Source organism: Silurus aristotelis, assembly GCF_946808225.1.
Source record: "Silurus aristotelis genome assembly, chromosome: 6".
Classification (NCBI taxonomy): Eukaryota; Metazoa; Chordata; class Actinopteri; order Siluriformes; family Siluridae; genus Silurus; species Silurus aristotelis.
Window position 1 is genome coordinate 22,083,726 of NC_139579.1, and position 23,139 is coordinate 22,106,864.

General features: G+C 35.3%; 2 protein-coding genes across 3 annotated transcripts; one reads left to right on the forward strand and one right to left on the reverse strand.

The window, feature by feature from the left end:
* The first annotated feature begins 24 nt into the window (after window positions 1-24).
* Window positions 25-16,810, forward strand: ptk2ba (protein tyrosine kinase 2 beta, a). 2 transcript variants are annotated; one of them, XM_083544148.1, is made up of 31 exons: window positions 38-276; window positions 3,409-3,651; window positions 4,087-4,265; window positions 4,352-4,439; window positions 4,527-4,606; window positions 4,788-4,850; window positions 4,945-4,999; window positions 5,098-5,238; window positions 5,548-5,622; window positions 5,849-5,950; window positions 6,190-6,307; window positions 6,526-6,565; window positions 8,297-8,337; window positions 8,429-8,473; window positions 8,584-8,681; window positions 10,517-10,598; window positions 10,692-10,792; window positions 10,969-11,084; window positions 11,902-12,002; window positions 12,158-12,247; window positions 12,510-12,714; window positions 12,792-12,885; window positions 13,545-13,601; window positions 13,953-14,072; window positions 14,356-14,505; window positions 14,705-14,740; window positions 14,894-14,918; window positions 15,145-15,191; window positions 15,504-15,638; window positions 15,771-15,851; window positions 15,995-16,810. In XM_083544148.1, exons 2-31 carry the CDS (start codon window positions 3,439-3,441, stop codon window positions 16,208-16,210), a joined length of 2,994 nt encoding a protein of 997 aa, XP_083400274.1. In that variant the 5' UTR covers window positions 38-276; window positions 3,409-3,438; the 3' UTR covers window positions 16,211-16,810. The 2 variants fall into 2 exon arrangements, with proteins under 2 accessions (XP_083400275.1, XP_083400274.1); XM_083544149.1 differs by lacking the exon at window positions 13,953-14,072 and having other exon boundaries at window positions 25-276.
* An 888-nt stretch (window positions 16,811-17,698) lies between these two features.
* chrna2a (cholinergic receptor, nicotinic, alpha 2a (neuronal)) lies at window positions 17,699-21,575 on the reverse strand. The gene is made up of 6 exons (XM_083544150.1): window positions 21,443-21,575; window positions 20,944-21,086; window positions 20,673-20,717; window positions 20,305-20,414; window positions 18,574-19,645; window positions 17,699-17,952 (listed from the first exon to the last, which is right to left on the reverse strand). The coding sequence occupies exons 1-6, from the start codon at window positions 21,498-21,500 to the stop codon at window positions 17,827-17,829; spliced, it is 1,554 nt and encodes a 517-aa protein (XP_083400276.1). The 5' UTR covers window positions 21,501-21,575; the 3' UTR covers window positions 17,699-17,826.
* Between the last annotated feature and the right edge of the window lie 1,564 nt (window positions 21,576-23,139).

Consider the following 23,139-nt stretch of genomic DNA (forward strand, 5'->3'; position numbering starts at 1 on the left):
TAAGGAAGTTTGTAAAGAAACTGCGGGTGTGGCTTCTGTCTGCGTTCATTATTGCATACTGTCACACTAAATAGTATGGCGTTATAAAAGTATTATGGCGTATTATTCTCCCATACTGTTTAGTACATTAGCGTGCGCCTGAGGATTTAGTATTCTGCAAACAGTTTACCCTGAGCAATAGTAGTGGCACCAACCGGCTCTTTGAGAAGTTTTAGGCAATTTTACAAACAGTACAAGAACCCGACGGAGAAATGTGTTCAGAGCAGCTTTGAACAGGTCAGTCAGTCAGTCATTCAAAAATTATTTTCATTTATTTATTCGGTTTTGTAAAGAAACTTTACCGTTAATTGTTTAGATAAGGCACAACCTGCGTGCTTACTACCCGTAAAAACACAGGAAGTAACGAGACAAATGTAACCCTTCAATGTACTTGTCTCAATTGGTTTTCACATCGGCTTATAAAGAAATGTGCAAATATAATGTAAGGAAATATTTATGATCGGAACAAAAGATTTTGCTTTTGAAGCACGTGACCTACGTGTTATTTGTGCGCCTGTAATGATGCGATCTGTAAAATTGAAAGCTGAATCTCTTTCTGAATCTTATAAAGCGAATTGTAGTAATTGTGCCCTATTGTTGCTTTTCTAATTTACCATTTATACTATAATAAATATAGTGCCAAAAGTTCAAGGAGAACATCTGGGTAAAAGTACTCAACTGCTTGTAATTAAGTAACCAGCTTCAATCCTACATAGTGTTCATATTGTCTGTTTTTGACTCTTTTAACTATTACATAACAGATAGAATAACGCTTTGTTGTGAGTTTTACACATCATTTGTGTGTAGGTGTTGAACTTCTTTTGTCATCAATTTGTCATTAAGCTACTTGAAAGTGTGGTTGGGTTGCTTTTGTATTTAGACTATAACTCGGTTTACTCGAAATGATCTGCTTTTTTGTCAGTTTAGTTGAGTCTGAGATTTGAGATAGGTGTAAGCGTAAAGAGAGATTTTAATCCATTGTAATCTATGTTTGTTAGAGATCTAATATAATTTTATTAGTTAAGGGCAATAAGGTTTCTAAAACAGGAATGAATAGTTTTTGATTCAGGGGCTAAATTAAGTTTTAAATACTTTTAGGCGTCCATGTTATTTTGCTTTTAGGTATGTAGGCTATAATTATATGAAGCGTTGGGTCTCAGATTGTGTACTTCTCTTATATAATCATAAATATATTTGCAAACACACTTGAATACATGAGTGATGAATCATATAAACTGATACACAGAAACGTGAGTGATTGCACAAGCGATTATATTATATTGTATTATATTATATTATATTATATTATATTATATTATATTATTATTAATATTATTATTGTGCATTCTCATATCTTTCGAGCTTTACTGTAGCCCTACATCATAGTACATAGATCATGTGCTGTTTAGATGATGTGCATACTTTAAAATAAACCATGAATAAATTTTTTTTTCTGAAAAACAGAAATTGAAAAATGTTGCTGTGTGTTCAACAACCAAGCATGTCAAAGGCCACATTTAGAAGGGAAGTGGCACTACTGAGGCTTTCACTCTGTATGCTTTGTTTACCACATCAGTCTTAGATCTCAATACTCTGGAATTAACCAGTTGGCACGATGGCTTTGGTAACTTATTTTTATACAAGAAAAAATACTGCACAGCAATCTAAGCAGTACAGTTTTGACATGACATGTCTTTCCATCCATCCATCACTGGCTTCTGAAAAACCTGGCTTGCATTGAATTTCTAGAGAAGCAATGACAAACATTAATGTTTGTTCTGTTGCTGCAAATGGTAACAAGGTAACATAGAGGAGTTTACAACGTGTTTTCACATATAACTGAATTTTAGCTATGTTTCGCTATTTTTTACAAAAGTTATTTATACAATAGTTATCTATATATTTTTCTCGTATTTTGCTGCTTTTTTTCTGACAGGCAGTGTAACAGGTCTGTGAATTAAAGTGAACAGGAAACCAGCTTTACGTTTCTGCCCTTTAGTGAGACTCTATAGTTTCTGTTCGGTTAAAATGGCTCCATCTGTTTTGTAGTTGCAACAAAATGTAGACATTAAACAACACAGCAATAAATACTTTTTACCACACACTCAATGACAATGAATGATTTATGTAATACAAAAAAATTATTAATGTGCTCTAAAGGGCTAGATGTGGTCCAGTCAAAAGAAAAAAATAATCTATTTCACTTCCTATTGTCATAGTCAGGTGTTTTAACAAGGAAATAGAAAAAAAAGGAATTTAGACAGACACATTTTTTGTTAATCAATGTATTTTTAGTGTAAATCCAATTATAATTTGCACACAAATCTAATAGCATAAACATATATATTTTAAATAACGTTGTAGGCACTAACTTGCTAACCAGCTGCAAGGGCTACATTTAAAAAATATTTTTCTAGAAATGGTACAGGAAAAGTTCTCCTGTAAATTTCACCTGTTTTTATTAAAAACAATGCTGCCACAGGTTAGGAAGATTTCAAGGAACAAATAGCAATCACAACAAAGGTGCTTCCGAAAGTTCTCAGAAAAACAACATAATTAAACAAGCTACAGAATTATAGCATGTAGAAAATACATAAAATATCCCTGTACTGTAAGTACAGTTGGTTTAATAAGATGCAGGTTAAAACTAATCACAGAATTGCAGGATGATCAGAAAGCATCTGGAACAACAGTTAAGCAATGAACTGCATTGCAAGTCAGGTCAAGAAGGTTTTATTGTCATTTCAACCATATATAGCTGACGCAGTACAAAGTGAAATGAGACAACGTTTTTCCAGGACACTGGTCCCTCATAAAACAACATAGAGCTACATCGCACAAAATAGAGCTCCATAACAGAACAGTAAAGATGACTGTATTGGTTTCTGAACCCCAAGTAAAACGTCTTGATTTGGCACTGCAAATAGTACTGGTCATTACACATCACAAAAGGAATTAAACATAGCTATGTGTTAGAGGAGAATTTAATCAGACAAGAAACACGCATGAGATTATCGGTGTTTTTACAGGACATTGATCCCAAATATACAGCCAATATAATCCCAAAAGATTTTGCAAATGGATATATTCCTGAAACAAATTTATAGAGCCTCTTGCAAATTGTTCATTAGAGGAACAAATAATAGCTGTGGGGAATTGTGGACCAAACGTTTATTTCTGTGGGCGTCATGATGATGATGAGGTATGGTTTGTCATGTGCTAACGTGTCGGAATATCAGGATTTGTGCCAGTGAGCCTGATTTTGAAATGCAAGGCTTCTGTCTGTTATGCAACACTTGTCTTAAAGGTTACTACCACTAGCACACCCTCCAACTCTTCAATGCTGCTTTTGTTACATCTGTATTGCAGATTTGGTGTTGAGATGAAGAGGCCTCTGTTATGACAGTGGAGATGGCGATGTCTGGAGTTAGCAGAACCCTGTCCTGGAAACCAGCACCTAGTGAACCACAGCAGAAGAGTAGGCCTCACTCTGAAGTGTTTAGCGAGAATGCAGGCACAGTGAAGATCCTCAAAGTGTGCTTCATAAGCAACAGCTTCAATCTGGGAAAGAATTTTAAACTTGTCAAATGTGATGGTTCTTGGGAAATTAAGGTGAGTGCGATGTTTTATTTTGATTTTAATTGCAGAAACACAATCATATTTGGTACATATCTTGCATTTTTTACTCTTATAATTTACTAATGATGGATAATATTTTTTATTATCATTGGTCATCAAGGTCATTTACAGTGGGCAGTTTTGGTGTTATGGATATGACATTTAAACTCAAAGATTTTTGCCTGTACCTAATGGAGAATTAAACACATAAAGAAATGTTTAAAATTTTGATATAATCAGGAAAATAGTGCTTTGGGGAGCTAAAAGTGTTGCCACATGTGTCATAGACATAAAGTAGATATCAAAGCCTTATATGTATTATATATTAAAATTCTTAAATCTTTTTAATCTAATAATGACTTGGTAAGGAATTAACCTAATAAAATGTATATGATAATAATCGATGCAAATGTCTGTGTTACTCTGCAGGCAATTATCCAATCTATTTTAGAAAGTGGACGGCTTGGTCCAAACATCAAGTTCACTGGCTGCTATGGCTTGCGGCTTAAACACCTCAAATCAGATGAAGTGCACTGGCTCCATCCAAACTTGACAGTCAGTGAAGTGGAGAGGAAGTATGAGCAGCAGCATGTGGAGGCAGAGTGGAGGTGTGTGCTCCAAACTCCTTCGCAAGTTCTTTTGCAATGTGAAGTATTTTTTTTCTTAGCTTATTGTGTCTCTTAAAAATAATCAGATATGACTTGAGAATCCGGTACATCCCTGCTGATTTCTTGGAGAAGCTGGAAGAAGATAAAACCACCATGCTGTATTTTTACCAGCAGGTTAGTGTGGGATATTACAAAAGCTCGGTGTGTAGTGTTGAGCAAAACTTTGCAAAATTAATCTGTTTTGTAACTTTTTTTTTATAGGTCCGCAGTGACTACATGCAGCACTGTGCCAGTAAAGTCAGTGATGGCATGGCCTTACAGTTGGGATGCTTAGAGATCAGGTACCAGTGTTCTGCAAAACACTGTAAAATTTTTTATAAGGCATAATTTTGATTACTTCTGCTGTTAAAAGATCCCTCTAACAATCCACAAGGCTTTATAGCTGTATTATTTTAGCATTTACATTTTCAAAGATCACAGTTAAAATAAAATTACATGTCATTTCTACATTTTGCCAAACAGGAGATTTTACAAGGATATGAATGCCAATGGATTGGAAAAAAAATCGAATTTTGAGCTTCTCGAGTAAGTTAGACCTGAAAACACCCCATGATTCGGTCACTGTCTGTATGACTCTTTACAAAAGTGACTAAATTGCATTCATCATATTTTTTCTTAGGAAAGAAGTGGGCCTTGACTTGTTCTTTCCGCAAGAATTGATCAACAGTATGAAGGTAAAATATTTTTTTTATTGCATTACAATCAGGTAGAGTAATTGTTCTTATTCTCACTCACAAAGCTTTTATCAGTCACTAATTCATTTGTTTGACAGCCAAAGCAACTCAAGAAAATGATCCAGCAAACATTCCAGCAGTATTCATCTTTAAGGGAGGAGCAATGCATTATGAAGTTCTTTGAAACATTCTCACTGTTTTCCAGCTTTGATGAGGAAGTTTTTCCATGTGAGCTAGTGGTAAGTGGTTAGTGAGAGCTACTGGTTTATTTCTGCTTATTTATCTCTATGCAGTTATGACTTTGAAGACTGACTGATAGGATTTATTTATCAATATAAGACAATTTCCCCCATACACCATACCCTGTAATTAATGCAATTTTATTATATAACAACCCTAGATCAGACTAATGTGTCAAACAACTATTAATCTTTCATATTACAACAGGGTTGCCATGTCTCATATGTAGGTCATTGTATTCCACATATCACTATGCGAAAAAATTGCTATATAATCGATGTTTAACTGCCTTTGTTACATATATGCAGCAAGGATGGAGTTTGGCTGTAGATCTTGTTATTGGCTCTAAAGGCATTTGTCAACGCACAGACAAGAATTCAGTGGTATGTATTACACTTTTCAAAAACCACTAACTTAAAACAAACTTTTCTGTTAGTCTAGTGTAAAGCATTTATGTTAAAACTATATACTGTACACTTTTGAACTTTCACGAAACAAAAATATCGACAGTATCTATACTCTAATGCTTTAGCAACTTTATTCGTTAGCAGATATTGTATACTTTTCTGTTCTTATGCATTAATTTTATTATTCTCTGCCTTTCCACAGCCCATATGTTTAGCCGATTTCACACAAATTAAAAAGATCAAATGTTCCCTTCAGAATGATGGAAAGGCTCTGTTATATATAGAAATTCAGGGAGTGAAACAGGTAAGATTTCTTGTCATTTAGTATCATGGCACTTTAAAATGTGTGTTCTTGAATAAAATACTGGGATATGTTCTAAAGTAAAGCATAGTAATTTTTAAATTGTAGTTTTTATTTTTATATTCAATTCATATAGTCAGTTCATTTAGCAAAAAGGCTTGATCAGGAAAATTGCAAGCCTTTAAACCATTTTAACTGAAAGCTTCTGTATTAATGCCAGATTGATTATGTTAAACCTACAGCCTTTGTCCATCAACACAGCCTCATTAGCAATTGCTGAAAACATGGCTGACCTGATAGATGGTCATTGCCGTTTAGGAAGTGGCAAAGACACTTCATTTATCATGAGATCAAAAAAAGGTGAGTAAGAAAAGGTGCTGTTTTATGAAGTCAATTCAATAGAATCTCAACAGACTGCAATCTTCGTCTCAAATTAGCTAAAACATTGGATTTTGTTAGTGCTATTGTGTACCAACATATATATATATATATATATATATATATATATATATATATATATATATATATATATATATATATATATATATATATATAAATGTTACCATATTATATTCCAGAAAAAGAAGCCAGAAATACGCTACCTCTTATTCCTCAGAGGTGAGTAAATGCTGCCTGGTTTACATATTAAAAACTTTATATACAGTCCTTGTAAAAAGTTTGGAAACACCTAGTTTTTTATTGTTTTTGAGAGACATGCATTTTTTTTGTTGCAAGGTAGGTAAATTAACTGTATTAATGTCACCTTAGGCAAAACAATAGGTGAAATACATGTAGATAAGTCATGTTACACTTCAAATGTTTTGTACATGTAGGTTAAATACTGAACCAACATGGCTCCCATTCCATACTTAAATGCCATACATACAGTGCCATGCAGTTTTGTCTAAATATGACTAATTGGAACAAATTTCCCCATAAAACAAGACAATGACTTGAAGCATACATCAAAGCTCTGTTAGCGTTATTTAGAGTGCAAACAGTCTACTGGTGTGTTATCTGATATAAAACGGCTTGTCTAGTTGCCGGACCTAAATTGAACTGCTCTGGGATAAACTGGATCACAAGGTTAAAAAGAAATATCCGACTAATGAAGAAGACCTTTGGCAAGTTTTACAAGAGGCATTGCAAAGTATTTCAGCTGAATGTTTGGAAAAACAACCTGTCTATATGCCAAGAGGGTGTAAAGCTTTTCATGCTAAGGGAGGATTTTTCTGTGAAAATATAGTTTATATATATATATATATATATATATATATATATATATATATATATATATATTTATATATATATATTAGGCCTGTCAATCGATTACAATTTTTAATAACGATTAATTGCATGAATGTCGTGATTAATTGCAATTTAATTGCACAATTTAATCTGTTTTAAATGTACCGAAAATGAATACTTTTCACGTCTTTAATACTCTAATCAAAATGAGCATGGACAAATATGGATGCTTTTGCAAATGTATGTTTATTATTAGTGAAACCATACTCAACATAGAGCATTAGACAAAATATTCTTGTAAATGTTTTCAAGTAACATTATGGGGTTTTAAATTCCGTAATTCATCAGGACACCAAACTGAACTTTTGCTATGTTTCCACACGGGCGGTTTTTCGGTGGAGTATATATCTTTTTATATAAGTAAAGAAAGGACATAAATAAATGTGTTGCATTGAAGGTTTTAATTTGGCCTCTTTTAGATTTATTTAGATTTTTAATAAAAATGGTCAAACAGAAATGCATTAATGCATTAATTGCATGTTAATACAATTGCCTATAAAATTAACATGCGTTAACTCATTACTAACACGTTAATTTGGACAGCCCTAATAAATATACATTTGGACTTTTGTATATTTGTTTGTTCAGAGGAAATGTTTATGCCATTAAAATGACCTAGTTTGTTATATCTGGGCAAAAGGAACATGTATGTGTCCCACATTAATGATAAAGAAAGAAAGGTTCTTTTTACTTATCACATGTACTTTACAGCACATTGAAATGCTTTCTTCACATAGGAAGCTGGGGTCAGAGCAAAGGGCCAGCCATGTAACAATACCCCTGGAGCACAGAAAGTTAAGGGTCTTGTTCATGGGTCCTGCTCAAGGGCCTCAAGAGTGGCAGCTTGGCAATACCGGGCCTTAAACCCCTGTCCTTCTATTTAGTAACACAGCACCTTAACCATTAAGCTACCACCTCACACCTAAACCATTAGATATTTCCAAACTTTTGACAAGCACTGTGTATATGTATACAAACTGTTTATGTATATAAATATATGCAAGGGTAATGTCCAATGAAGAATTTACTGTTTATTTTCAGTGTAAGTAAAGGGGGTACCTCTTTCTGCAGATCAAACATGAGTATGTCAATCGTTTCTTTAATTTTGCAACATTTTCAGTAAAATATTTGAGTTTTGAAAAAAAACGATAATGCATTTTATGCATTCTACAGGCTCAGACATATATGCAGAGATACCCGAAGATAAGCCCGATACAGGTACATGCTGTTTTTAAAAATGTTTATATTAACTGCAGCTTTGCTGAAATTATACGAAATGAATTTTTCTTTTGAAAACCTGAGGAACTGTAATCCTCCTTGTTCTTTAGTGGACAGGCATAGCATTTCTAGAGACAGCATTGTCCTTGGCCGGATCCTTGGTGAAGGTTTCTTTGGGGAGGTTAATGAAGGTGTTTACAAAAGCAAGGTAAGTGATTTATGTCCTGAAATTATTTAAAAAAATTTATTTATTTAAAGGCTTATTATATATTTAAATACAAAATACATATTAAATATATACGGTATCTCACAAAAGGGAGTACACCCCTCACATTTTAGCAAACATTTTAGTATGTCTTCTTAAGGGACAATACTATAGAAATAAAACTTGGATATATTTTAGAGTAGTCACTGTGCAGCTTGTATAGCAGTACAAATTTACTGTCCTCTCAAATTAATTCAGCATACGGTCATTATTGTCGAAATAGCTGGCAAACAAAAGTGAGTACACCCTAAGTGATGTCCTATTTATCATGTAAATTTTTTTGTCTGCTCGACAGGACCATACAAATTTGTGTATCTTGTATTAGAGCAGTTAAAATTTGGTGCATTGAGTACAATTCTCTGAGTATTTAAGAATTTGAATTGTTGCTCTCCACAAAGATGGCCTAGTCTATAAGAAGATCAGTAAAACCCTAAAACTGAGATACAGTACAGTGGCCAGGGACATACAGCGGTTTTCCAAGACTGGTTTCACCCGGAACAGACCTGCAGGGGTTCGATCAAACAAGTTGAGTCTTCATGCTGTGCGTCAGGTGCAGAAGCTGTTTTAAAAAAAACAGACGCATGAGTGCTGCCATCATTGATTTAGCGGTTGCAGAAGCAGAAGGTCCACTTGTCAGTGCTCAGACTGTGTCCTGCACACTGCAACAAGTACTCATTTTGTTGCCAGCAATTTTGACAATAATGGCTGTATGTTGAGTTATTTAAATTTGAATGGTGTACTCATTTTTGTGAGATACTGTACATATACATTTTTGTCATAGAATCAAACAATAAAAGCTAAAAACCTGATAAAATGTATAATGTGTTTCTTGAAGAGTAGATTATGCCTCTAAAAAGTTAAATACAGTGTTTGTTTTCACACATGGAGGTTGCAAACATGGTATATGACATTCTATATCACTACTTTTTGCCAGCTACTGAGAACAAGTTTATTTTTAACTCTACTGCAACACTACTCGGGCCAAAACCCACAATGTTCATATCCCCCGTCACAGTTCCTCAGCAACTTAGACTTTTATTGTGTCTATTTTTTAATGGTAATTCTAAGTCTGAAGGGCACAAGTTTTCAGCAGCAAATTCTTCTAGGTTGTAATGTACATGACATTATTTCCTGTTAAATTCTTGATGTTTTTTTTTATAGGGTTTTGTAACAGCACAGATCTTGTCCTTTCCATTTAGAGGTTTTTAAACCATGTACAGCGTTGATGAGTAGACAGTTGGGTTGTGGTCTGTTTGTTGGTTCAATTTCTTTCCTAAAAACTGAACCAAATGACATCATAAAATGTTTATTTATAGACACAAATCAGCTCACACTTCCTCAAAGCAGGGACTTTCAGCAGGTGGCCAAACTAATTCTATCAACGAGTAGAGAAACAGAGCAAAGTGTTATGTGGAGCATGTATGAATTGAACAAGAGGTTCATTTGTTTGTTTTAATTTATTTTTTCCTTCAGGCTCAAGTTAAAATTCCAATGAAATTAATTTGATGTTGCTAATTCATTGTTTTAACCAGCAATATATGTGTGAAATATATATTTTAAGGTCAAGTTATGTAAAAAAAAAATAATCCACCACACACCATTTCAATTGTGTTTTATTTATTTATTTATTTTGAGTATGTAGTTATGTGACAGCCCCAGGGATTTTAATGGGTTAACTCTGTATCAAAATGCACTGCCCTTTGACATTAATCATAACAGTTTTGAATGCAGTATGAGCAGGCTGTAACCTAATTAATAAATATGGCCTTGTAATACAGACAGGAGAGAGAGTGAGTGTTGCAGTGAAGACATGCAAGGACTGTTCAGCTGATGTCAAAGAAAAGTTTATGAGTGAAGCCGGTAATGCCTTTTTTATTTTTAAGTTATATAGAAAAGTCAAATAATAAACAGATTGTATCTGATGTAAAAATGATACCTAATGCTTTATCACAGTGATCATGAAGAAACTTGATCATCCCCACATTGTAAGACTGATTGGCATCATCGAGGAGGACCCAGTTTGGATTGTAATGGAACTTTACCAGTTTGGAGAGGTGAGAGAGAGAAAAATCATAATGAAAAAATATATTTATTTAGAATCTTTTCTTAAAACCATTCTGTGATGTATGTTGAGAAATAAAGCATTGACCGTGACTCAATTGGACTCATGCTTATGACTCATTTATGTATTTGCTCCTAACCCTAACTTTACACAATGCACTTCCTTTAGCTAGGTAATTATCTGATCGAGAACCAGCACAAACTGGCCAATGCAACTCTCATCCTGTACAGCCTACAAGTCTGCAAGGCTCTGGCTTACCTGGAGGGTGTAAATATGGTACACAGGTATAGACCCAATTTGATACACTGTTTAAAAAGTTTGGGGTACACATTCTAAGACACTCTGTATTCCTGATTCAACTTCATGTATTTAATAATATTTAAAACATTTTCAGACTCCACTTACACATGTGCAGCAGAGTCTTTTTGGTTAGATGCATTTTTTTTCTAGATACTTACAATCTAGTTCATTTTATCACTTCATCACACAAACACTAGTCACTAAAACCCACAAAGCACAACTTTCCTGGGACCTTTTGTTCCATTTCTGCTTAGTTTGTTCATCTACTGACTTCTAGTTCTAATTAAATGTAATAACTAATTTCTTTCATAGAAAGTGCACAAACAATTGCCATAATATATGGAGGATTTTTAAAGTATATATATATATATATATATATATGAACTGGTTACAAAGTATTGTTAATGGCAGGATGTAACTTTTGTAATCACACATCTGTCACATGATTTCCTGTTTAATTCATGGTGTTGTAGTATGTATAAATGTTAAAGGGAGGATAGGTACTTTCCATTTACAAGGTATTCAGATCGTGTACACAAGCAGTATCTAGACTTATTGTGTACTGTGGTTTTTTTTTTAATATGCTATATCAGCATGTAGTATAGTACGAAGGTTATGGTCTTGTGTCCCTTTCTTCCTGTAAATGTGTGCAATTGTTTGGTGCTCAAGACACGTTCATATATTGTCAAAAATATGTGTTTTTTGCCTATAATAAAATCAACACAAAGTACATACAATTGTACAAAACCATATAGTTTTATAAATGTACGAAAAATAACACAAAACTTTCTTCTGTTTCAGAGATATTGCTGTAAGGAATGTTCTAGTTGCTAAACCAGATTGTGTAAAGCTGGGTGATTTTGGTTTATCGAGGTACATAGAAGATGAAGAGTACTATAAAGGTAACTACAACCTAAACTATAATTGTTGCAATCAAATGCAGAAAAAACATACAAAAATGTTTTACTGTTTAAGACATTGGACGTTGAGAGAACACTATGATTTGATTATATTTTACTGTGATCACCCAAGCTGAATATTTGTTTTGTGTTTAAAGCTTCTGTGAGTCGACTACCTATCAAATGGATGGCTCCTGAGTCTATTAATTTCAGGCGATTCACCTCAGCTAGTGATGTCTGGATGTTTGGTATGCAATTTCTGTTATTGCTGCTACATATCCCTGAGCAAACTACAATCATCTTGGATACACTGCCCACCTTTGTCGTTTAATTGCTTATTAATGAGTATTGTTTTTATAGAAAAGCAGACTTAAGTATTCTGTGAACACTTGGTAGTTTCAAGATGACTGTTTGCAACTTTTACACAGTATGAAAGAAGGAAACTTATGATGATGCTTTGTTTTATGTGAGAGCATTCAGCACAAATCACTACTCTACTTTGGTTTTCAGCTGTGTGTATGTGGGAGATTATGAGCCGGGGTCAGCAGCCTTTTTTCTGGCTGGAGAACAAAGATGTCATCATGCAGCTGGAACAGGGCATGCGGCTGCCCAAGCCTGAACTGTGCCCTCCTGCCCTTTACTCACTCATGACATGCTGTTGGATGTATGACTCTAAAGAGAGACCCTCTTTTACACAACTCGTCTGTAAACTGAAGTAGGACATGCTGAATTGGTGTTTTTAGAATAATGTAACTTGCATGATAAGTCTAAATTTTTCCTTGTGTTTGATAGTGATGTTTACAAGATGGAGCAAGAGCAGGCAGTGGATCAGCAAAGGAACAGAACACGTCTCACAAGGATGGCCAGTTCTGATGCTCCACCTAAGGTACCCTTTTCAATAATTTTGATTTCTTGTTATATTCATTGTTCAGAACAGAAGCCAGCTGCCGTGATGACTTGATGTATATGCTCTCTCATATGTCTGTTGTCTTATAAGCAGTTCATTGTAATATCTCTAATGGTACTTGTAAGAATATGGTTTGTGTGTTATACAGAATGGCAGAAGATACGTGTGAGATTTTATTTAGACATTACACCAGAAGTACAACCATAGGGCTATTTTCAAAGTTGGTATGTTTACAGTAAATTGACGTTATAAAAGTCTGAACGTATTTAATTTATGCTATATTATTTGTGCAATGCTTATCTATTTATATATTTGTATTTATATATATTGTATTTTGTGGTTACATTAAACTGTCAGACAGCTTTGCTGGACATAATACTTATTTACATTAGCCTGCATCATCCAAAATAAAGGGTTAGAATTAAAAGTCTCTGCTTTTGTAATTTATGTAACTCTCTGACATCTTCAGAATAGAGCTTATTCTCTTTTTGGCCTAAACTAAAATCTGCATGATTAGGCAGAATTGTTAATGCTTTGAACAAACTCGTTGTCTGAGTACACACATATCAACCACTTACTTCAGAGAAAAAGATTTGGTCAACCTTTGCTTAATCTTTGTTCTCTTTTCTTTGAAATAGCCATCAAGACAGAAAACCACAGAATTTAACACTATTAACCCAAGACTACATAATCAGGTATATCATTTTACTGCCTCTTATTTGTTATTGCTTGATAATTCTTTAGACCCAAATTATAAATGCATTCTATAAAAGTCTGAAATTTGTAATATTTGCCAGCTCTCCTGTTGTTATGCAAGTTATTCTTTCAGCACTTCCTGTTAGTCAACTTCATGCCATTGCATTTGCGCTTCAATCTTTCTGTGTATTTAGCTCTTTTTCTGTTCATTTTCGTGCTCCTGTATGTTAACGTGTGTATGGTTAGCTGTTTGTAAGCAGCACTATCTAAAAAACTGTCTCGATGTGCGGCTAATGTGGTTTGGTTTTGCTTGTTTGCATATGTTCATTCTTTTGCTGCCAACTTTCCAGCTACCCGACTATTTGTGTGCTAGTTTACCTGTGCTCGCTCGCCCACCAGCCTTCCGATCAACACTCATCTGCAGCAGCACAATGACCCTGCCTTTGTCCCCGCGGCGCTGCAGCGTGGGGGTAAGAGTCATGTTTGACCTGAATGCATGGTCTACACAAAAACAATCTTCTGTGTCGCAAATGAGATATAGAAACTTTTTTATAGGAAAGCTGAAATCATGTTTCATCAGAGCAAAATAATACTTGTAAGCCGGCTTTTTTTGCTTTTGATCTTCTGGTGGTCTCCAGCACCAGCATGTGGCCACAGTTATGCCATTTTTTATTTAGTCCTCAGGTAGAATAACTAACATGCCTTGCTGTGATGATCCTACATTACATGTTTGCTTCTCTTTACTTTTATTAGGAAAGGGCTTTTGGGTTTGAGCCATCCAGTGTAGAGGATGCTCAGCGGCTGTGGGAACTGGACAAGCAGCGTATGGAGGAGACTCTTCGGAGACAGAAAATGGAGATGCTGGCAGATAGCCAATGGCTTGAGAATAAGGAAAAACTGCTGGTGAATCTATTGTTTCATACATAACTGTTTGAAAATGTAAAAAAGCAAAAGTAAAAAGCATTACATTCATTATCCAGATGTAGGAAGCACCTAAACATGACATCAGGACTTCTCATCCTGATTGATGTATATGCTGGAGCAAATAATGCACCCTGCTTTTGACAATTTCAGCAGTCTGACTATTGTTCTTTCCTTACAGGATCCAGGAGCCCATGATGATACACAAATAAAAACGGTAACATATTAATAATGTTGTTAATATGTTGTTTATTTATTTCAAATCTTTCTATTTCCTCCTCTTCTAAATAGCATTTATTTTTTTATGATCTAAATGTAATTTCCACTTTGTAATTACGTTTATTATATGTGTATACATATTGTTTTTCAGCCCCCAGAAACAGAGACTGGATACTGTAAGTGTACATTAAGGTTTTTTGTTATTTGGGTATATGTATTATAGCAGCCATGGTTTCATTTAAATGTTGAGGTAATACCAATTGACATTTGAGTTATAACAGTATATTGCATATAAATGTTTCATTAATCATTAATTATTTTAGTGGGGGTTTATTTTTGCTATCGGGTGAATTGCTGTTTTTTTTTCTGGGAATCACAGCACAACCATTCTTTCTGTTTTAGCTCAGTTTCAAAGTGCCCCGGAGAAGCCTCCCAGACGGAGTGCACAGGTAATCCAGCTAGCAAACACGCTTTGAAGCCATGCTTTGTACCTTTCCAAAAGAGCAGCTGGCAACAATCAAACAAGCAGGTTTTTACATTGAGCTCAACAAACAACCATTTGATCAGTCTGAGGCCAGATATCTGTTTCTTGGCAGAAATGTGAAAATGTAAACGATCTGTACTTAATTATAAAGTTTAACACTAGATTGTTCACGCCTGTTTTGTAAATTGTTGATATAGGTATTGTCACTGGATTTTCCAAACTGGATGCGCTCATGCTATCGCTAGAAATTAATGCTGAGGTTTTCACTTACTTACAGCCAGCTCCCACAGCAGAACTGGATCGCTCTGAGGATAAGATCTACAATAATGTGATGGAAATGGTCAAAATGGTGATGAAACTCAAGAATGATGTCAACACACTGCCTGCTTCGGAGTATGTCGGTGTTGTGAAGGTAAATACATTGTTCTTTAGGATGAACTTAAGCATTGATAGCAGTGACAAGAGCTGCCGTTGTGTTCCACCAAAATATGGTTTGAATTCCTGTCTGCAATTTTTCTATATTATTCATGACACTTTTTGTTAGGATGTGGGACTGACTTTGCGCAACCTAATCAGTAGTGTGGATGAGGTCCTACCAAGCCTGCATGACTCAGTCAGGACTGAGGTAACATATAACCGAATTATAGCAATAATGTTTGTATAAGGTGTGTCAAAAAAAACCTTTACTTACAGAAATACATTTACTTTTGTAATATTCATGAATATCACTAAAATATAAATGTTGCTTTTTTATTTTTGGTGTATTAGATTGAAGGCACTCAGAAGCTGCTGAATAAGGACCTGGCAGAGCTGATCAGCAAGATGCGACTGGCCCAGCAGAACGCCATCACCTCTTTAAAGGAAGAATGTAAGAAACAAATGCTAACAGCAGCTCACACACTGGCTGTGGACTCTAAGAACCTTTTGGATGCCGTGGACCAAGCTCGTGTGCGAGCAAATATTGCCAAACCTAAACCTAGCTGATGTGCTCTAGCTTGGTGGTATATTACAATTTTTTTAAAGGAATGGCTCAGACATTTGGGTCACTAATTTTGTTTAAATGGTTTGGATATAATGTAAAAGGAAAGGACAGAGAAAAAGATTATAGCCTTAACAGTATAGCTTTTTACGATTCTCTGGCACAGCATTTCCTCATTTGTTTATTTATGATTATAGACTAGAATGAAAGCTGGGCTTTCTTTGAAATAATATTTTGAATATTAGCATTTTATTTGTTTTGCATGTTCAATTTGCTAATAGTCATTTTCATTTCAAAAGTACTTATCTTTCCGAAATCAGAGATTATTTAGTGTATATTTTTTTATCAAACAGAACAAATGCATTATCTGGAGAATTTGGAACACGAGATATTTAAAAAAATTAATGTAGCATCTCTGTTCTGCAATTCTGTAAATAGTAAATAACCGTAGTTAAATACTAGAATTAGTGAACTATAAAAAGGAAAAAGTTTGCAGTAGACAGTATTTTAGATATAAATGTCATTATGTTCTCATTTTTTAGTGCCATATTATTTTATTAACATTTTTATTATTCGCATGACAATACAATATTTCTGAAATGCAATGTGCACATTTCCTTGTGTAAACATTACAGTAGCCCTCACGTTGAATTCAAAACTTTGAAACAGAAAGGTTATTGCAACAGTCACTAACACACACCAGCAGGGGGAGCATTTGTCACCCAAACAGCGGCAGTTTGATTAAAAATATTAAAGCTAAAAATAAAAAAAATAAAAGGACACTTTAGTGTTCATAGTTGTTGACAATATATTTATTAACATAATGTTTAAATGTCATTATAATCTGATTGAATGTAAAAAAAATCTATTTCGTGTTAATGAAAGTAAAACACACTGAAAGCATTTTCTGTAAAAACACTTAATTTTTCCATGTTCTGACCGTATGGAAGAAAATATAAGAATATAAATATAAGAATAAAATGACAGATTTTTCAATGGCCCTTTAAAGATTTGCATCCATGAATGAATAATGCCTTTTGATCTGTTAGGTGATTAAAGTAAAATGACACTACAGACATTCAATGTAAACTGAACTGCATTACTCTTAGGCTGGGTCACAAATCCCTCACCCCTTTCAAAAAGGTTAATTTTGCATATTATTTTGAAGGTTGTTCTATCTATGCATGTGGAAGTCACAGGGCTCAGAAACAGTATTATATGAGGAAATGTCAGTTCATTCAAGGAGAGCAGAGAATGCTGCTCGCACAGGAGCGATGGCTGAGAGTCACGGCTGAGAGGATCTAAACTATTACAACAATTGAATGCGACCTCAGGTAATACCTGAATGAACTGATATACTCTGTCCCAAACTCATTACATCAATGGCAATGCACACACATATCCTCAATGCTGCAAAAGGTCTGCAAAGGCTGGTTGTTAAAATGTATTTTTAATGCAGTGAAAGCAACAGCCGAATCAAAAGTAAAAAAAAGCACGAAAAAAAATTCTTGTTCTTCTCTTTTAAAATGCAGTCATCTCTAGGGCAGGTCTTGGCCCAGTTGTACAGGTTGAACATTGCTCAGAGACCTGATGTCTTTATCAGTAAGCCCATGGCAAGCAGCTAGATCATCCCCGAGAGCCAGGGAGGCAAGAAGAGGCCAACTGTCCCCAGCAGGCATACAATGATGAACATCCAGAGGAAGATGCGGTCAATCACCATTGCTACATATTTCCAGTCCTCCTTGACCTATGACAGGACACAAACCACAAGGCTGATTCCAACTGGGTAATATGTGAAAGGCTAAGAATGATGAAGAGGCTTTCAGAGAGGCATTGGATGTGGAAGAGAATGTAAATATTTATGAAGCAATTCAGATACATTAGCAAACAATAGCTGATTTCTATAAAACTTTAATTAACTATTGTGGATTGAATGTAATAAATAACAAAAAAAGAACAATCTGCACAGACTGAAAAGGTCTTAGTATAAAAGAGAAATAGAACATCTGTAAAATGTTTTCACAATTATTTTCAACGTAGTTTTCCTGTTTAAACACATCTAACATTCAATCATTCGGCTTCAGTAATTGCTTTATCCTGGTCATTGTCATGATTTTAGTCATATGTCAGGGAGGAACATGCAAAACCTTACATAGACAGTAACCCGGAACTCAGGATTCTGAGAATCTGAGATCCTGGAGCTGTGAGGCAGCAACAATCCAGTACATGCTGCAACAATGTGCAGCCCCATATCTATAATAATAATTACCTGAGTTGTGTTGGGAAAACCAGAAGTCAATTTACTAAGCAGTTTCAACACAACCTCATACAAAAACATGACATGGGTAAGCATTCAAGATTTACTTACGGAGAAGTCTGTGTCCTCAACATGCAAGTAATCTGCAATGTATTGCACTCCCTCCAAGGCCTGTAGTAGACCTGGGGAGCACGGCAGTCTCGACCCAGACTCCAGATGGCTCAGGTTGGCAGGTCGTTGAATGAGCGTTATCCTTTGTCCTTGCTGTTGCATGTCACACTTTTTCAGTGAGTTCTCAGAGTCAGACAAGTTTAAAGATGTAGCAGGAGAGAATGAACAGGCCGCATTGCCCTTTTTATTCCAGAGTACACCCACATCCACATCTGTCTCCTGCTGCAGCCAACTTTTAGAGGTGCTGAGATTAGAGCACTGACTTGGAGCATGTCTCTTTTCTTGTTGCTGGTGACGTGTCTGCCCAGGCTCTGGACGCTTCATAAAGAGAAAACGTGGGATAAATCCCAAGAATACAGACTGAACCCAGCATGGCATCTTGTGAGTACTGGGAGAGCGGTGGTGCACGTTCAGTACAAACACAGTGATGACGATGGAGAGAGTTACAAAAATCATAGTGAAGAGCAGGTACTCTCCAATGAGGGGGATGACCAGAGAGGTGGACGGAATTATCTCAGTAATGAGCAGGAGGAAGACCGTCAGGGAAAGTAGGACGGATATACACAGTGTGATCTTCTCCCCACAGTCTGAAGGCAGGTAAAAAACCAGCACGGTCAGGCAGGAGATAAGCAGGCAGGGGATGATAAGGTTAATTGTGTAGAATAGAGGAAGGCGACGAATGATGAAGAAATAGGTGATATCTGGGTAAATTTCATGACAGCAGTCATATTTTTTGGTGTTGTATGTGCCGACAGCATTCACTATGGCCCACTCCCCACTCTCCCAGTAATCCTTCAGGTCCACAGTTTTTTCGATGCGCTCCAGGTCAATTTTGGCTTTGTCATATGTCCAAGAGCCAAACTTCATTTTGCAGTTTTGCTGATCAAAGGGGAAGAACGTGACATCAATGCTGCACGAGCTCTTGTAGATGGCTGGCGGCACCCAACGCACCTTCCCTGTGTAGAACAGGTGGGCTTTGGTCATGTGAGTTACAGCAAACTCACCATCTGCACTATGAGAGAACATCAGCATTAATAACTGTTACCCAGGACTGGGTGTGCAAGTTATTATACCTGAATGTATTAATTAATTAAACATGCAAAAATAAAATGTAATGTGCCTTTCATAATTAACATTTCAATCTCCTTAACATCAGATTAATTGAATATTTCTTATCTCTTATATTTATTAGTGCCTCTTTCATCTATGCGATTCTAATTAGATAGTACTCTATGCACTGTGGTTGCAGCAGAAGTTGCTTCTGGTATCTGATGTAACAGGACATTAATTCTTCTATTTTTAATAAGACAGCAGATCTGCTTCACAGATAAAGCCTGTGGTTCCACAAATAGGCATGCCATTTAATGTTTCATTAGTTGCTTTAATAACTACAAAAGTGTTATTCCACGACTTGTCTGTTTAATTTTACACACCATTGTTCCAGAGAAGAAAAGGCATATGAATACCGATATAAAGATATATATTTCAAGACCCATACTAACTAGAACAATAAAAGGACACTTTCAATCATTATAACAATGTTAGGTATATATCGAACTTGTCAAAATATATACCTCTTTTTTTTGGTGACATAACTCATTTCACTGAGATATGCTTCCTACACTGAATGTTTCAATGTTGCAGCACATCTAAAGAGTAAATCGGACTTACTTATTATACAGGACAATGTCTGGTACCCAGATCAACTCTGATGGGACCCTGATGGATGTTACATTGTCATAATCGGAGGGCTCCCAGCGCAGTTTATAGTCGTTCCATTCCTGCAGTTAAAAACACATCATATATAAACGATATGTAAATCTTTTTTTTATATATATATATATATATATATATATATATATATATATATATATATATCATATCTATTTGTTATATCTCATAGCAAAACATGAAAACATTTTTTTAATGAAGTCAAAAAATATGAGGAGTCTTGCCACCAGCTTCTATATATTACGTGTATAAAACAAACAAAAACAGCAAAACACTTAAATTGCACAGTCGTAGATGAAATGCATCACCTGCTTCAGCCATACATTTGTCGTCATCATCTGATTTTTCTCATCCTGCCAAAAAGCAACAGAATCAGAGTAATTATACTCAAAGGTAAATAAAAAAAAAAAAAACTATTAATGAGACTTATATCACTGTATTAAACTCTGAATAAACTCTTTTTTAACCAGCGATCTGTTGAATGTGAACAACGTTCCATTAAAATGTAAACAGCCTGAATTGCAATTTTCTGTTTTTGTCTATGTTGTAAGTGTGTAGGGGAAAGACAAAAAGACATACCACATCAATCAGCTGAGCAATTGAGAGGCCGAACTTGACAATTACTACATCAGTAATATTCTGCACTGGTCTGGACCACTTATTGTAGGTACTAAAGAGCCTTTTAAAGAGCTGGTCTTCAGCATATGCATGGGTCCAGTCATCTGCAAATGGTAGATGGTTGATTAAAAAAAAAAATCTAATCAGAGTAATTGTGCAGGTCAATTTAGCAGGATATTTGGAATTATTTGTCTGGTTTCACAAATTAAAATTATTAATATTATTAATATTATTATTATTATTGTTATTTTTTTTTTTTTTATAAAAACAGGCAGAAACGGATCTAAAGATGTTAAAACACTTAAAGGTTAAAAACGTTGGGAAAGTTTTCCCTGCAGTATCACAAGTCAAATTCCAGTTCAGAGATTCTAAAAATCCCACAGTAGCGCATCTGAAATTTGTCAAGTATATTTTTCTACACTCAAACAAACACATATATTAAATATGTAACTCGCATTACCAGCTGCACAGACCCAGCAGTGCATCGCCGCCAAGAACAAAAAAAGATCCCGTCCCATGTCCTTATTTCCGACAAAAGGTCCGCTCGACAGACAGCCTTAAATGATGTCCAGATGTCATTTACATGATGTCCTCCTTAGTTGCGCTCCTTAGTTTAAGTGCAAGTGCATATAGGGTTGCCAGGTATTCATAATAAATATCACACTTAACGGGAAGAATTGAACAGTAGTAGTCACCCGGAATATAACATGATGTTGGTTTGTGTAATAAAATATATACATATAATTATATATTGAAAAAAGAACAGAAGATGACAACTGAAATGGTTAGCAAATACACGTTAAAAACTGCACCTGGCAACATCGTCTTCGCTTCCCAGCTCTCCCTGAAATGGAAAATTCAGCCAATGGGGTCTGAATGCGTTTCCATATTCTAATAAAGGGGGATTTATGTTTTCAATGGGATTCCCTATTCTGTATCAATAGAACGGCACAAGATCCTACCAGTGAATTAATTCAGAAATATCGACTAGGTACTCATTTGATTTGATAATTGAGATATTTCTGGATTTGACTTTGTGATTTATTTTTTGCAAAAAAAAACCAATAACAACAATAAATCGATTTCTTTCCAAATAAAACCTGAGAACCGTGATGTGTCAGGATATTTCCAACATTAAAATAACAAGTACATTTCAAGCCTGTGACAAGTTTTCAAGCATTTCAAGGTGCTGTACTGCACACTTGTGAAACCGGTCAATCAATTGAAATATTACACCTAACCACACCTTTAACAAGCTGCCTTTCCAGCCATATGTGGTTCTTCCACAAACTGTTACCACAAAGTATTGAATGTCTTTGAATGTGCTAGATTTAAATCTTTGTTTACTTGAACTTGGAGATCCAAACCTGTTCCAGCATAATAATGCCCCAGTGCACAAAGGAAAACCACCGAAAACGTCTCTGATCAATTGAAGAATAGAATTTTGAAGACTTCTGAAGGTGTGATGGAAACAGGCACCACAATGTTAGCTAGAGATTCCTGTAAGTTGCAAAATGGGACAAGCCACCAAATTTTCTATTCATCCAATCATGATGTTTACATGCTTTTTGTCTACATTTGGTGGTGGACACTGGTCAGCATGGGTACTTTGACTAGTCTGTGGCTGAACCTGTTGACAGGTAGCCTCAGATTGGTCACAGTACAATAGACATGTAAGTGTCAGAAATGGACCTTAGAACAAAGGAAGAAGGTTGTCTGGTTTCTTGAACTACTTTTGGTAGGTACTAACCTCTGCATATCAGCCACTTTAAACATGTTCTGGCCCCATGGTTTAACCATCAAAATTTGAACTTGCTTAGATTCTTACACTTGCTTATTTTTTTCTGACTATATTAGTTTAAGAACTGACTGTTACTCACTTGCTACTTAATATATCCCACCCATTGACATTTGCCACTGCTAGTCAAATACGGAAAAAAACAAAAACACAGGTGTCACAGTTTGGCCGATAAGTGTTCAACATGCATGTATGACATGTCTACTCATAGCTGGTATGAAGTAGGTCACAACCTACACCATACCGTTACAGAATTTTACTCAGAATTGTAACAATTCATCCCTATAAAAATGAAAGGGGACAATTCAGCACTTCACAGCTTAATTGTGGTTTGCCCAACATGCCAGTAGGACATATGA

Excerpts from the sequence above, each read along its gene's own strand:
- ptk2ba (XM_083544148.1), top strand. The coding sequence starts at position 3,439 with ATGACAGTGGAGATGGCGATGTCTGGAGTTAGCAGAACCCTGTCCTGG. Across the intron at positions 4,607-4,787 it reads TTGGGATGCTTAGAGATCAG|GAGATTTTACAAGGATATGA; the intron begins GTACCAGTGTTC and ends TTTGCCAAACAG. Across the intron at positions 15,192-15,503 it reads CTCCCAGACGGAGTGCACAG|CCAGCTCCCACAGCAGAACT; the intron begins GTAATCCAGCTA and ends ACTTACTTACAG.
- chrna2a (XM_083544150.1), bottom strand. The coding sequence starts at position 21,500 with ATGGGACGGGATCTTTTTTTGTTCTTGGCGGCGATGCACTGCTGGGTC. Across the intron at positions 21,087-21,442 it reads CTGCTGGGTCTGTGCAGCTG|ATGACTGGACCCATGCATAT; the intron begins GTAATGCGAGTT and ends TACCATTTGCAG. Across the intron at positions 17,953-18,573 it reads TTGAGGACACAGACTTCTCC|GTCAAGGAGGACTGGAAATA; the intron begins GTAAGTAAATCT and ends GTCCTGTCATAG.